The 15,251-nt window shown below is 44.4% G+C and overlaps 1 protein-coding gene across 11 annotated transcripts in view; it reads right to left on the reverse strand.

The window, feature by feature from the left end:
• The window catches only part of MYO18A (myosin XVIIIA), an 805,500-nt gene that overhangs the window by 492,189 nt on the left and 298,060 nt on the right, over positions 1-15,251 (reverse strand). For 7 of the 11 annotated variants that reach the window (XM_069226228.1, XM_069226223.1, XM_069226221.1 and 4 more), the window contains one exon: positions 10,763-10,850. In XM_069226228.1, coding sequence (XP_069082329.1) covers positions 10,763-10,850 — 88 coding nt within the window. Of the gene's footprint in view, positions 1-10,762; positions 10,851-12,932; positions 12,990-15,251 lie in introns of all 11 variants that reach the window. The other 4 variants (XM_069226220.1, XM_069226219.1, XM_069226226.1 and 1 more) reach the window with 1 other exon arrangement.

Consider the following 15,251-nt stretch of genomic DNA (forward strand, 5'->3'; position numbering starts at 1 on the left):
ATCACCCCAGGGTCAACAGTTGCCCTCATGTAAGGACTAACATTGACCATTGTGTGATCCATTCCTGGCACGGACACAAGGCCTACTCACACAAGTGAGGTTCCATTTTTATCGGGAGACTTGGAGGAATGCTGGGTGGAAGGAAATCTGTAGCTCATCTCAGGTTCCAGAGCTTTCTACCACCAGAAATGTGAGGAAAAAGTTTTTTTTTTTTTTTTTTTTACAAATGTTGAGGTTTGCAAAGGTTTCGGGGTAGCAGAACCTGGTGAGAGTGCCACAAGTTACCCCATCCAGGGTTCCCCTAGGTGTCTAGTTTTAAAAAATGCACAGGTTTGGTAGGTTTTCCTAGGTGCCCGCTGAGCTAGAGACCAAAATCCACAGATAGGCACTTTCCAAAAAACACGTCAGTTGTCAATGTAAAAATCTGATGTGTCCATGTTGCGTTTTGTGGTGTTTCCTGTCACTGGCACTAGGCCTACCAACACAAGTGAGGTACCATTTTTATCAGGAAACTTGGGGGAATGTTGGGTCGAAGGAAATGTGTGGCTCCTCTCAGATTCCAGAACTTTGCAGCACTGAAATCTGAGGGGAAAGTGTTTTTTATTTTATTTTTTTACAAATTTTGAGGTTTGCAAAGGATTCTGGGTAACAGAACCTGGTGCGAGCCCCACACGTTACCCCATTCTGAATTCCCAAGGTCTCTAGTTTCCAAAAATATATAGGTTTGCTAGGTTTCCTACGGTGCTGGCTGAGCCCGAGGCCAAAATCCACAGCTAGGCACCTTGCAAAAAACAGGTCCGTTTTCTTTGGGAAAATGTGATGTGTCCACGTTGTGTTTTGGGGCATTTCCTGTCCTGGACACCAGGCCTACCCCCACAATTGAGGTACCACTTGTATCGGGAGACTTGGGGGAATGCTGGGTGGACGGAAGTTTGGCTCTTCTCAGATTCCAGAACTTTGCAGCACCAAAATCTGAGGGGAAAGTGTTTTCTTTTTTTTTTTTTTTTTTTTACACATTTTGAGGTTTGCAAATGATTCTGGGTAACAGAACCTGGTGAGAGCCCCACAAGTAACCCCACCCTGGATTGCCCTAGGTGTCTAGTTTTGAAAACTTTTCAGGTTTGGTAGGTTCTCTGGGTGTCAGCTGAGCCAGAGGCCAAAATCCACAGCTAGGCACTTTCCAAAAAACACGTCAGATTTCAATGTAAAAATGTGATGTGTCCATGTTGCGTTTCCTGTCGCGGGCATTAGGCCTACCCACGCAAGTGAGGTACCATTTTTATCTAGAGACTTGGGGGAACACAGAATAGAAGAACAGGTGTTATTGCCCCTTGTCTTTCGCTACTTTTTGTCCTTCCAAATGTAAGACAGTGTGTAAAAAAGAAGTCTATTTGAGAAGTGCCCTGTAATTTAAATGCTAGTATGGGCACCCCAGAATTCAGAGATGTGCAAATAACCACTGCTTCTCAACACCTTATCTACTGCCCATTTTGGAAAAACAAAGGTTTCCTTCATACCTATTATTCACTCTTCGTATTTCACCAAATGAATTGCTGTATACAGCAGTATACAATGAAAACCCATTGCAAGGTGCAGCTCATTTATTGGCACTGGGACACTAGGGTTCTTGATGAACCTATCGGTCTTATATGTCCCCGCAACTAGAAAAGTCCAGCAGACGTAACGGTATGTTGCTGTCAAAAATTTGCCATAGCTGCAAAAAGTTATAGAAGAAAATGTGGACAGAAATAGCTCTTTTTTTCACCTCAATTTAAATATTTTTTTTCTTTTAGCTGTTACTTTCTGTAGGAAAACCTTGAAGGATCTACACAAATGACCCCTTGCTGCATTCAGAATTTTGTCTACTTTTAAGAAATGTTTAGCTGTCTGGGATCCAGCATTGGTTTCACACCCATTTCGGTCACTAACTGGAAGGAGGCTGAAAGCACAAAAAATAGTAAAAATGTGGTATGTCCAGTAAAATGCCAAGATTGATTCAAGTCAGCCTGTTCCTGGGAAGATGGTGAGTTTAGCACTGCAAACCCTTTGTTGATGCCATATTCAGGCAAAAAAATCTGATGCTTTTATCTGCAGCCTTTTTTCCCCCATTTTCCTGAAGAAAAAAAAATATTTGAGCTGTATTTTGGATTATTTCTTGGTCTCCTCCAGGGGGACCCACAAACTCTGTCTCTGCAGCGACCCCTGTTAACCCTTAATTGAGGTTCATGGTGCCTCCTTGCCTGAAATGCAAATGTGCCCTCCGATTTAAGTTGCAAATGAAAAGGGTAACCTGCAAAGTAAAAAATGCTTGAGAGCCCGTAGTGGCTTTAATTTATAAAATCACTTGAAGCTTTGTGATCACAAAGATGTATTCTTTTTGAGTGGCAGTGCCAGCTGCATAGCTTTATGGGGAGTTTGGGGTGTCACAGCCCCCTAATAAATGTTTACTTTAATAAGTTGTTGGGTTTATGTGCTTGCAGTGGGGTATGCTAAGGTTTCTGTTGGATATCACAGAGATTTTACACACACACACACACACTCGATCTCTCTCTCTTTTTTTTTTTTATCTTTCCCTCTGTTTTGATGGCTTTCAAAAATGTTGGTGATTTTACAAAAGATTATTTCCAACTTAGTACCCCTAACAATTCACACTCCTCTCACATTCCACTGTCGTTGAAGCGCCTCTCATGCGCCATGCTTGTTGTATAATATATTTGATCATAATATACCAGTGTGATTGATGGAAAGTCGGAAGCTCACCCCTCCCCCCAGTCTTACTGACGAAGCTAGGCCACTGGGTAGTGCAAAGAGTTCACAAATGAGCTGTGAAGTTAGTGCTTTTGCTTTTGTAATTGTATTTGTGTAGCGCTTACTACCCCTGGCGGTGTTGAAGGGACAGTAATGTACAAAAATTGCATTATGTATAGTCTGGGTATAACTAAAATCTATATTTTATCTTAAACCGTTTTATGCATTTTGTAGCAGTCTATCTTATACTGTGTGTAATGCAAGTTTCACAGAATGACTTACATATTCACAGTGCTTTCTGTCATAGGCTGTGACCTCGTACCACTAAAAATACCCAAATCACTATTCTTCACTGCATCAACCAAGATTTAGTTACGTGGCTCTCTGGTTAAACACAGACCTCTGCAGTGCATTAACTAACAGAGGTTTCATAATGTACTATAAGTGAATTACCTTCTGAGTAACAACTTTTGTAAATTTATTTTTACATTTAAGCTGCATTTTATTTTATATGTAGCTCCCTGGCGGTGAAAGACAAAAAAAACTTACAGAATATTTTTTTTTCTAGCCACGCCTTTGACCTCGCCCCCACACTGCATGCAGCATCATAGTTCCCATACTATTTTAATGGACTTCGATCCCTTTACTGGCCATTTGTTACCAGTTACGTTCACTACATCTAAATAAGGAATCTCCCATCTTTGACTGCTGATCATTCCTGGTGTAAACGGTATACCAGCGACTACCTCAACAGAATATTCAGCATGAGTGCAGAACTCAACTAATAAAGGGTTCGAATTATGTGGACTATGTACCTTTACCTCTGAGCATCCTTTGTTGGCTGACTGCACATCAGAGGAGATAACCTCAGATCCCCAGTGTAATGCCTATTCATGGGGGAAGTTCCACTATTCTTTCAAAAGGAACTGGATCAGTCATCTCATGAGTATCTGCTCACGATCCTCCAAGATGAGAAAATATGTGTTGGTGGCATATCATTTCCTTATCTGGCCTAAACTGTTGAATGATCTTCTTTCTTTGCAGCTCAGCACAAATTCTGAACTCCGATATGTTGCCCTCAAAGCAGACAGCAGTTGTGAGATGCCAAAGCTACAGGCTGCCACCAACAGGAAAGGCTCTGGCGATTAGGCATTTCGCAAATCCCTGATATCATAAAATTATAGCAGGATTTTCATGACGCTGTAATACTATGAATGAATATAATCTTGCTTCCCATTAAAACAAAGAATAATATATTTAGTCATTGAGATTAAAACTGAGAAACTGAACAATAGAGCTAACTATAGCGATCTAAGACCAAAAGTGGGTCAACAGCCTCACTTCTTGAGACCTGTTAAGAAGAGAATGTGCATGCGGGCGATGTACCCGACCACAGTAGCACTGGGAGTATCCTTTCGATGGATGAACTGATAAGAGATGAAAGTCCACTGCATGGCTTTGGAAAGCTGTGGTGCCCTGCCCATGCTGTGTTTTGACTCCAGTAAGATAACAATTACACGTGAGCACTTGAAGCCTTCCATGTTATTTTTTTGTTATTTTTGTTGTCCAAATAAGATTTCAGGAGTCGCCCAAACTGTACCCCCTCCCAGATCTTCCGAGTGGTTTTAAAAACAATTTTAAAAAATGTAACGTTTTGTTCGTATCTACTGAAATTTATCAGTGCAGGCAGATTACCAAATTCCTTTCATAAATTTCTTGTGGCGGTATTATTAATTTTGCAAAATAGCAGTTTAGCTAGGGTTTCAACACCGGCCATGAGTACATGAACCCTGGACCTATAGTGCCATCTGCTGGTGTTCTGCCCTAACTGCACGTAGAAAACCAGGACTCGTTCAGAAAGAAGGACAAATCTCCTTGGAGCATCCAGCATGGTCTGGCTCCCTTGCTGAGTCAGGCCCTGCTTCACGGCTTTAAGTGGGAAGATGTGCTGCTGCCCTATCCATGTGCGTTTTTCTGGACATCCCCGTGTTTGACTCCAGTTAACTGACAATCATGAAAGCACACTGGAGGCGCTCCTTGTCATTTTTCTCAACCTCAGATATTAAAGCTCTCCAGTCCGGTCCATTGTCACAAAGTGTGACCCCAGCGTCCAAGCTCCTATGGAATTCACTAAAATCCTGTGAGACTCCTCCGTGTTTCACTTTTGGAGTGTGTCACTTCATCATCACAACTTCCTCCATTTAATGCGCATTCGATTTTTATTTCCAGAACAGCAATAAAATACAAGATATTTTTCGTGGTTTTGCCGACAGCAATGAGAACCTATAATACTGGATTTTTCTAATGTAATACACATATAAAACAAATAACCTGCTTTTGAAAACTGCTACAACTTTAGCCAGTGGGCACATTTAAATTTAGTAGTATGGGAAGTTATCATCTAAGAGGGATGAAATACCCACGACAATTTACCCAGAAATGCTGTAATGACCTATTAAAGTGTACTCGTATTCAGGCGTTCCATCCGTGGCTCCCAGTCCTCAATAACATTATGTGTCAGTGACAGAAATGGATTGTTGGTACTTACTACCCTCAGAGAAACTGGCCTGCTGAAAGAACCAATCTAGATACTTCTGGTACCATGGTTTCTTCAGGGCCACGGTGTAGAAAAAACAATACATATGAATCAACAGAAAGGCAAACTACTGTGTCTAGGTCACAGCAGGCTGCCGACTGGGTTCTTTTTAACAGTTTTCTCTTGTCAAGGCAGCTTAGAAATGGGAAGCAGCCTGGCTTTGACTGGTCCCAGTAGCTTATATTTAGCACCTTCAAATGGTTAATTTCAAGGAGCAATGCTATACAAGTGTCTTCGTTCATCATTCATCCAGCTGAACCAGAGTAGGCCAATCCAAAGAATAGCAAATAGCAACTCTTTAGAGACTCGTGTTTTTTTATGTGTTTTTAAAAACAGTGTAATTTTTAAATAATTCTGTTCATTTTCAATAGATTTATGCATGCTTTCAAAAAATAATTCAGAACACGTGTCAACAAAATTTCTGTGTATTATCTCTGCTAAAATATGATCAGAATGTTCTGTCAGGAATTGATTGGTAATACAATACTTGCTTGTTAAATGTTCAATACGTTTGCAACTTTTTCACAAAAACGAATGAAAAAGCAACAAATTTTCTTGTAAAAACAAACTTAAAAAATGTTGAAAAAGTAGTTTTCTCCACAAGAGCAAACATGTATATAACTTTAAATTTAGAACTGAGGGCAGTATTTTAATGTGTGCAATAGAAGAGTTCCATGTTTAATTACCAGTTTAACCAGCCATTTCGAAGACAGCTTACACCTATAATAAAATCCTCTGGCCCCATAATTGGAAATAACATATCAATCGTAAAGTCAGCTCTGTAGTTTACAGCCTGTAGACCTGGAGCACTGACTTATGCTCAAGTGATACCCAACATTACAAGACCCCACTACAATTTCTCCTCAAAATCTCATTTGTAGTATCAGGTCTCAACACCAAGACATGTTCAATCGGTCTCAAGTGGTTGAAAGCTCGGGTTGGTCCTCTCATGTAGGTCAGCTAAGTAACCATTTTCACAAAAACCGAGCTGGTCTTTTACACGACTTTTCTCTGTAGTGCTTCCACTCTCCAAGATGGATGTTTTTTAGGCCTGACTAAAGCAAACTTATGTTCTGGGTTAGCATGATGCATGTTGAATAAAACGGGCTGTATGCAAATATATACAGGTGCCTGCCAGGTAGCTGTTGTGGAGCTTAAATTGGGTGTTAGCCTGAAGAGAGTTGTCACTTTCATTGTCAGACAACGATGTACAACATGCACCATAGGCACAGTAGCACCACATCCTAGGGACTCACTAAGTTGCATCGAAGAGACACCCTCCACCCCCCCCCCCCAAACACTGAGCCCCACTCCCTTCTAAGGACAGTAACCAACAATACTATCTCGCAGGAGCACTACGTAATAAGTGCAATGCACTCTAGGGACCGTAAGCTGCCACACACACTACTACAATCTAGGAACACTAACCAGTAACAGTGCACAGTGTCCACCAATCCAGCACACTGGACTACATCCTGTGGATACTAATTCACCAGTTTGCCTTGCATATAAGGGGCACGAACAGATCACACTGAATCCAAATGACACTAACCCACAACACTAAAGTTTAGGAGCATTAACCTAACATTACAATACACTACAGGGGCAGAAGCCCATCACACTGCACTGTTACCTTCCAAGGCACACTAACCCACATTACAGTACTGCATTCTAGGAATACTGACCAGTCAACACTGTCCTGCATTCTAATGACACCCCCAACCATGCAACACTGTACCCCTTGCGATCCTAACTCACTGTTGCATTGCATATTAAGACACTAACACAACAGACTGACCACTACAGACACCATCCTACCATAATACACTACATTTTAGGGGCATTGATGCTCCTCCTGCATTGCATCGGCCGAGCGATGCAGTGAAGTCAAAGAATGCCTGGCCTTCTTCGACTTCTTCTTTTTCTTACCCAAATGACCTAAAGAATTTGATGATGACGAGTGGTGGTGACTCCGCGAATGGTCTCAAGACCTTCCTCTCGAGCGAGACTATGAACAATGCGGAGTTGAGAGCCGGACCGTCATGAGCTTTAGGAACTGCTCCCTCAAAGCTTTCCAGTGCATGGCCCGGCACTCAGAGCACGACTTCGGGTAGTGGTTGTGCTCCAGACACCACAAAGAGACCCGATGCGGATCTGTCACCAACATCATACGGAAACAGGCCTCTCAAGGCTTGAACCCAGTCTTTGGGGACATCCTACATGCATCAAGGGTCACCACAAAAACTCGACAAAAGGGTCAAATTCGGTCAAAAAATTACCAGGGTAGTTCTTCTCCGGATCAGCATGTGGCACAGAAAGAAAATAACTAACGTTCCTACGCCGAGGTGGCACCTATATACGACCCCGATGCCATCAGGGTGACCACGACGCCAACGACATATGCGAAGTCAAGCAACGCCATCTGATGGCGCGCAAGGGTACTGCTGAATGAAAAATCTCTGGATCCAGTCTGACGCCTGGGGAAATTCTAAGGTAAGGAATCTGCAACTAGAAGTCTCCATGAGATAATCACTCCACCGCATCCCAATTATACTAACCCATCGAAACATCTTACATAACACCCAAATGATGAAAATGTACCATACTTCACTGAATCATAGAGATACCAGCCACCACACTTCACCCCAGGGGTGCAGTCATGCTATACTGCACGGCATCGTTGGACCACCAACCCTGCACACTGCACTGCCCCTAAGGAAACTAAAATGCCACACACCTCTACATCCAACAGACATTAATCTATCTCACTGCAAAACATTGTAGGGACTTTCACCAGCCACAGTGAACTGCATCCTAGGAACTAATCCTACCACATTGAACCCTATTGGCATCAAACCATCATAATGCACTGCATCTTATGGACACCATCCTACCATACCATACTACATCTGAGTGACACTTTCTCACCAACCTGCACTGCATTGTAAGAAAACTAACCCATTACAGCATACTATATGGTAGGGACACCAGCCTACCACATAACAGTCTAAGATTACCAAGCTGCCACACTGATGTGCTTCCTAGGGAAACTAACTGACCACACTGCATTGCACTCTAGGGACACTGACCTACCACAATGTATTGTATGTTAGGGGATCAGCCCAGAGCACTGCACAAAATGGAAGTTATAACGCCATGTTTCATTCTAAGCACATCAGCCCACCACACTTCACCTTGGAAATACCATCCCTCCAAGATACATTGCACCCTGAGGCTACTGCCAATCTAACAACAATGCACCAAAGAAGCACTACTTTACCACTCTGCACTACACGTTAGTCGCACTAACAAACCTACACCACAGCATCATAAAGGTATAAATGCATTACTGAACATTGTATCCTTGGGGCCCTCTCAACCACACTGCACTACCTCCAAAGAGCACTATCCCACCACATTGCAGTGCATCCTAAGGATAGCAGCCCACCACATTATATGTACACTAACACACCACAGTGTAATGCATCCTAGAAACAGTCATTTACCACACAGCACTAAACTCTAAGGACACTGACCCACTACACTTTAACACTTCTTAAGGACTCCTCCCCTAAAACAGCACATCAGGATTACTAAAGCATCACACCGCATCCTAGGGATATTTTCTCACTTCACTTCACTGTGGGGAATGTGTTGCTTTGAATCATAAGGCCACTAAGGCATCACATTGCATTGCTCCCTAGAGACATTAATCCATTCTACTGCACTGTATCTAAGGAACACTAACCCACCAGCCGGCCACAGTGAACTAAATCTTAGACACACAGAGAAATACACAGCAGGGATAACTGCAGTGGACGTAATGCCCATATCAGATAATCAAGAAGTAATGAATAAATCTAAAAAAAACAACCTTTAAAAAATTGCCTCATATCCGCAGAGTTGAAAATAAAACAATCTGGGGCAGATAAAGAACTTGTAACCACAAACGGGCCCTGCACTGTGCTACACAGCTTTTGCTTTGCTACATTTTTGTTTCTACCTCGTGGTCTTTTGTAAGTCTGTCCCTTTTCTACACAGCACCTCAATGAAGGTGAACAGTAGCCAGGGATGTGGAATTAAACCGTGAAGGGGGGCATTCTGTGGCTCTTGCCTTTAGAAAATGCCAACATAATGGGGAACAATATTAAAAATGTGAAGGTTTTGTCCCAGTCGGATTAATAATATTTCCACACCTACTCCAAGATGTCTCATGTGTTGGCATTTGGATATCTACGAAGCTGAGTGACAGTTTCGCAATGAATGAGCACATCTACTTCCTGCGAACACATTTGAGTCAAGCTCTTTGTCGTAGGGCTCTGCATTTAATAGAGGATCCAGATACCATAAGAAAAAAAGCACCAAAAGGATTTAAGGCAAACAGCTACCACAAGAATAATTCATATTATACTAAATTAGAAGACCGTATTACATCTGCCATGCTTCCCTGCATTGTGGCAAGAGCCAACAGATGGAAAATATCATAAAATACATTTCATTCCTTTCTCTCTGTATTGCTTAGCTCAAATACTATTCATGCACCCATGAAATAAAAGACATTCATTCTTCACTTGCAGATAAGCCAGACCTACTGGCTTTGTTATAGCTTCTTTCTTTCAAGCTATAACAGAAAGTAAAAATATTTGTCAGGCAAAAAGTTACAGTGTTGTGCATTCACAATATGAATACAATTGTACTCCCCTCCACTGAGGGTGTTAAGAATTATTAATTGACCATCTGCTTTTATGGACTTGAGTCACAGGAGTATATTGAGGGTCGGAATAAGTCTATAAGCACCCATCTTATAATGTAACACCCAGTCACGGGTACACATGTATCTGCTTCCTGTCCCTACTCCACACTTCCACTGAATTCTGAATGCAAGCAGGTAACAGCAGTAGGTGTCTGCAACGTAAGCCTCTGGCCTGGCTAAAGTGACCTCCGCTTTCCATGTAGGAGGCAATTCCTCAGAGCAACGTTTCAGTCCCTACAACTATTGTGTCCACGGCCGGAATGGGATCCCAAAGCTGCCCTGGTAATTTTGTCTGACCATCTTCTCCTCCCACCCCCACCCCACACCCCGTGAGGGGGGCTATGCAAGTGTGAAGCACTGTTGCTTTTCTTACTGGAGGCGGATATTGCACCACCTCTTTTTGAAAACCACACCCCCCAGTAACAAAAGCGGCCACCACTGCTGCAAAATCAGCCCCCAACCTGCCACCCTCCTGGGAAAATGCCCGATGCCCGCTATGGCCAGTCCGGCCCTGGTTGTGTCTGGCATCTTATTCTGTGGTTGCCGTTGTGATATGTGCTGCCATGAAGGGTCCCCCTATGCTCTGCCTTTTGACAAGAATAGATGAAACAGGATAACAATAACAGAAATTATTCCAACAAGGGCGAGATAAAGTCAGTGCTTACCCAGAGAGAAGCCATCTTTGTGGATCAGCCACACCTTTTCCGTCTCGTACCACGCCTGCTCCTGTGCAATGTGCTCCTCCGTCTTGGCCTGCGAAGGAGTCAGAGAGGGGGGTGGTTAAACAGGGTAATATGAATGGGAAGGACACAAGTCCAACAAGTGACTTCACTTCAGAGGCTCCTCTACTTTAGGGCAAAGCGATGGCATACTCGATACACCATGTAGAGAGCCCTTGTGTCTGTTGCTTACTGACACACTGTCCAATCGCAGGAAAATCAATTTTAATCTTGAGGTTAAATGGGACTTCGGAACATTGTTGGTTCCCTACATGTTCTAGAGCACAGTAATACAAATGAGATAGCTTTTGCTTTCCAGATTCAGAGGATCTTTTCTTTCTTCATAACTAAGCAAGGCATATCCGGTGCTAAGGCCCCTTTAAGAGGAACGTTAGATATACTAGTAGGAAAAGGGCACCTACACGCGAAAAGTGTTCTCATCCCAGCATGCACATGGCACAGCACGTTACCTGAGGCAGACCAGAGCCCTCGTGCACCCTGCTCTGTGCCACAGCCAGGCACGGGACTGACGGTGCCTTGTCTGGAATCAGCTGAAGGGTTTGCTTGGTACATGCCTGGAGGGTGCTAGTGACGTCAGGAGGCGGTGGAATATACATACAAGTAGTTTCCATCTCAGGGTCCGAGGCTGCCTCAGGCCCTTTCTGAGAAGCGCTACATTTCTTTTATTAATGAATAATGGTTAAGTTAGTGTTTATATCTACTGTTTTCTTCCATTGCTAATTATGACTTTTGTCCTTTAGTCCTTTTGAGTTTGTCCTTCTTGAACCATCCACTTTCTGGAATGCAGTCTGAGCAGGAGGTGTGCGAGCGAGGGGAAATCCGCAGGGTGTGCCGTGGAAATGGCAACAACCCACCTACATCTGACACCTAGATATTCCAGCCCCACTTACTGCCCCTGCTCTGCTGGACACCCTAGTATTCAAGGTTCTTATATCCGGGGCGCCTTCATGCCTTTCCCTTTGTCCTTCACCAGCACTAGCGGTGTGGGGTGGAAGGGCCAAGAGGGCTGCAGCACAAATACTGAACACTCAAAACTTTAAAAGGCTCTATACCTCTGTACTTAGTCCAGCATCACACCCCGAGGGTGAGGAGGGGGTGGGAACTGGAGAACAACGTGCTTGATGCCGTGTGGCGCATTCTGTCATCCACAGGCTTCCCAGGCCACTGTACCTGTTGAGCAGTTGCAGCTCCTTCAGTGTATACATGGAATGCTCTGCAGGGGCTCGTGAAAGACACAAACCTGTGGAGCCTACGGCGCCAGCTTCTACGAGGGCTCGATTTCAACTGTCTGTCCCAAGCAACCCTGTCACGCCAGCCTTAAAAGGAATCAGATTGCCCTTTGCAAGGTACATGGGCAGTGTATGGATTTTCTATTATGCGGTTTATTTCATGATGCTTTGAAATAAATCTATCATAACGAAGCGTTAACGGGCTGCGGACTTTGGTTCTTATGAAGTAACGCTCCATCCGGTCCAATTATCGCGAGAGCGGCGCGGCGCGCGCGGGTGGGCGGAGGGCTTCGAGGCTCACGAGACTCGGCAGAGCAGGAACCGATCCGGGGACATTCCACGCCAGGAACTTCGAGGGGGTGGTAAGGAGGCTCCGTCACTCTTCGGGGCCAGCCCGAGTCCACCAGGACCTAAACCCCGGGGTAAAAGTGGCAGCAGACCATAAAATAAGGGTCAACTTTGTGAAGGAGCCTCCAGAGCTCTGAGTGAGCTGCAAATGACGTGTATTTAAGTTAAACGAGAAGAAAACGTTTACAATATTTCAACATACCCAGTATGCAATTTGAGGGCCACCGCATCAGTAACTTATGTTTGTGAATACATCGATTTAATCATGTTTTCTAGTGCTTAGGAGTCTGACATTCTAAACACGTCGCCAGGAAGGCCTCTTTTAAAATGCTACTGCCCTGATAAAGGTGTTGCAGACAATGCCCTCCAAACACAACACTCCACACCATTGAGGTCACATCACACAGGAAGACACAGAGTGAGTCATGCACGACACCACAAAGGATGAAGGGGCACAGCAAGCCGGCCCCTGCAAGGGCACCACACACATCAACACAGTGAGGACCACTGCAGCCAACCTGAGGTGGAGATGTAGTTGTGTTGACGGCGGCGACCAACGAGTCCTCCAGTTGGCCCTGAGTGATGGCAGCGAAGAAGAAAAGACGGAAGCAAAGTTTGGGTTAAACAACTTCTTTCATCACTGCAGGTCCACAAGGCACATTAGAGTGAAGCAGTCACTTCATCCACAGTGTGGAATACAATAATCCATATTCAAGGCATCTACACCTTACACATCCACCCTCCGATTCATCCATCTGCCCCGAGCAATGAGGAACAGGCTGCCTCAAGCACTATGTGAGGGAGCCCAGGCTTTCATATCCTTCCTGAGCCTCATGGTCCCCTCCACTGTTGGGCACTGGGAATGGTCCGGCTTGAGGATACCGTCCTCCTAACGGCTACCACTCTAGTAGCTTTTTCCCCTCAGCGGTACAGTTTACAAGCCTGTAGAAGTACAATCTAGTATACCTTTATTTCATACTACAGTTTGTTTCTCATACATTTTTCAAATTGTGTTTACCATTATATTTATGGTGGCAGCCGCCATCTTGATATTGTGGCAGGCATGCTACTCATGAACTCCTAACTTGTGTATAGATACAAATCCTAAATTTGCAACTCTAAAGTCTTGAGTAAGGAGTCTGGAATCTCAGACTACGCCCACACACATCAACTCTAGATTACGATGTGTGCACATATGGGATCACTAATGACCATAGTTAAAAATACCACTACATTTCAGGGTCTTATGCCTGAACTGGCCCAGCTCATACTGAACATCAAACAAATCAATAAATGAACCACACCCAGCCACAAGCTGGGACTGGAGCAAGCATCTCTCCTGAAGGATACAGTGTCTGAGAAGCCAGGGATGGAGTGAGCATCATCTCCAAGGGCTGCCAGCATGTAATAGTGTCACCCCGAGCAGATTAGGGTACAGTCTGGGCTACCCCACCTGTGTGGCTTGGTACAGCTGTTTTCAGAGGGGTGACAGGTGAAGGAGACTGCCCTCAAGGGAACGCAACGTGGCTACAGAGAGGGCAGAAGGGACAAATGTTGTATGCAAAAAGGTATGGTTAAGCTAACAGGTGCTACAGGCATGAAATAAATGGTCACAGAAAGGATAGAAGCTGCCTTAAGACAGGACACCTTCGTGCTACAGGCCAGACTCGAGATAGCTGCAAACCACAGTGAAGGGACTACAGCCCAGACACGAGATGGCTACAGACTAGGCTGAAGGGACTACAGAGCAGACACAAGAGGCCTACAGATCAGAATGAAGGGACTACAGGCCAGATAAGAGAGGGCTAAAGACTAGAATGAAGGGGATACAGACCCAAGAGGCTACTCACAAGATAAGAGTAGCTACAGTCCTGACGCCAAAGGCTATGGTTCAGACCCAAGGAGCCACATACCGGACCAAGGGAATATGAGATTAAAAATCAGTGACGGATATGAGGGGATATAGATGAACTAGGAGAGGCTACCAAAGAGATTGGAGGAGTAATAGTCTGCATGTTGGGGGTTACGCGGGGTAGTGGATAGGGCACAGGAAGATTAGAAATGGTCCATGATGGGGTTACAGAAAGCACACTGGGAAGCTACAAATGGAACAAGAAGTGTGACAGACGGTCTTAAAGTGGTTACACACCTGGTACGATGGTTCACAGACTAGGCATAAGCAGTCACAGAAAGGATTCTACAGAAGGGACTGCAGGGGCTGGGTGTACAAACTGGACATTAGGGGGCACAGTAAGATCACGAGGCGCTGCGAACAGGATAAAGGTAGTTCACAAGAAGGGGGCCACAGTCAAAACACAAGGAGCTGCAGGACATGCCAGGGCCACAGGCAGGGCATGGGATGGCACAGAAGGTCTTGAAGGACCACATGCAGCTCATGGGGGGGCTTAGGCAGTCTTGAATGGCTGGGTGAGAATCACAAGGTGATGACGAGAGGAATCTGAAGGCTTAGTGTACATGAATGGGAGTAAGTGGGAAATGCCCCTGCCATATTCCCACCAAGGAAAATGGCTCGTAAATATTGCTTTCACATGCGAAGTGACCACATCGGTGCTTGTACATAGCAGCTTCCTGAGAAGGGCTCCCTGTGATGTATGGAGGCACACAGCAAACACTCTGGTGTGTTGCCTAGTATGAATGGGCATCATCTCAAGATGGTGATCTTGGCCCATCTAGAGCACTGAACAACATACATAAAATGAAGAGAATTCCATTCTCATGATGCAATGTCTGCAGCCCACTTCACCCCCTTGGCTCGGTGATATGTGGATCTAGAACTGTAAGAAAAAAATGACTGTTTTCATTTAGCTATTTCCCAC

Source organism: Pleurodeles waltl, chromosome 3_1, assembly GCF_031143425.1.
Source record: "Pleurodeles waltl isolate 20211129_DDA chromosome 3_1, aPleWal1.hap1.20221129, whole genome shotgun sequence".
Classification (NCBI taxonomy): domain Eukaryota; kingdom Metazoa; phylum Chordata; class Amphibia; order Caudata; family Salamandridae; genus Pleurodeles; species Pleurodeles waltl.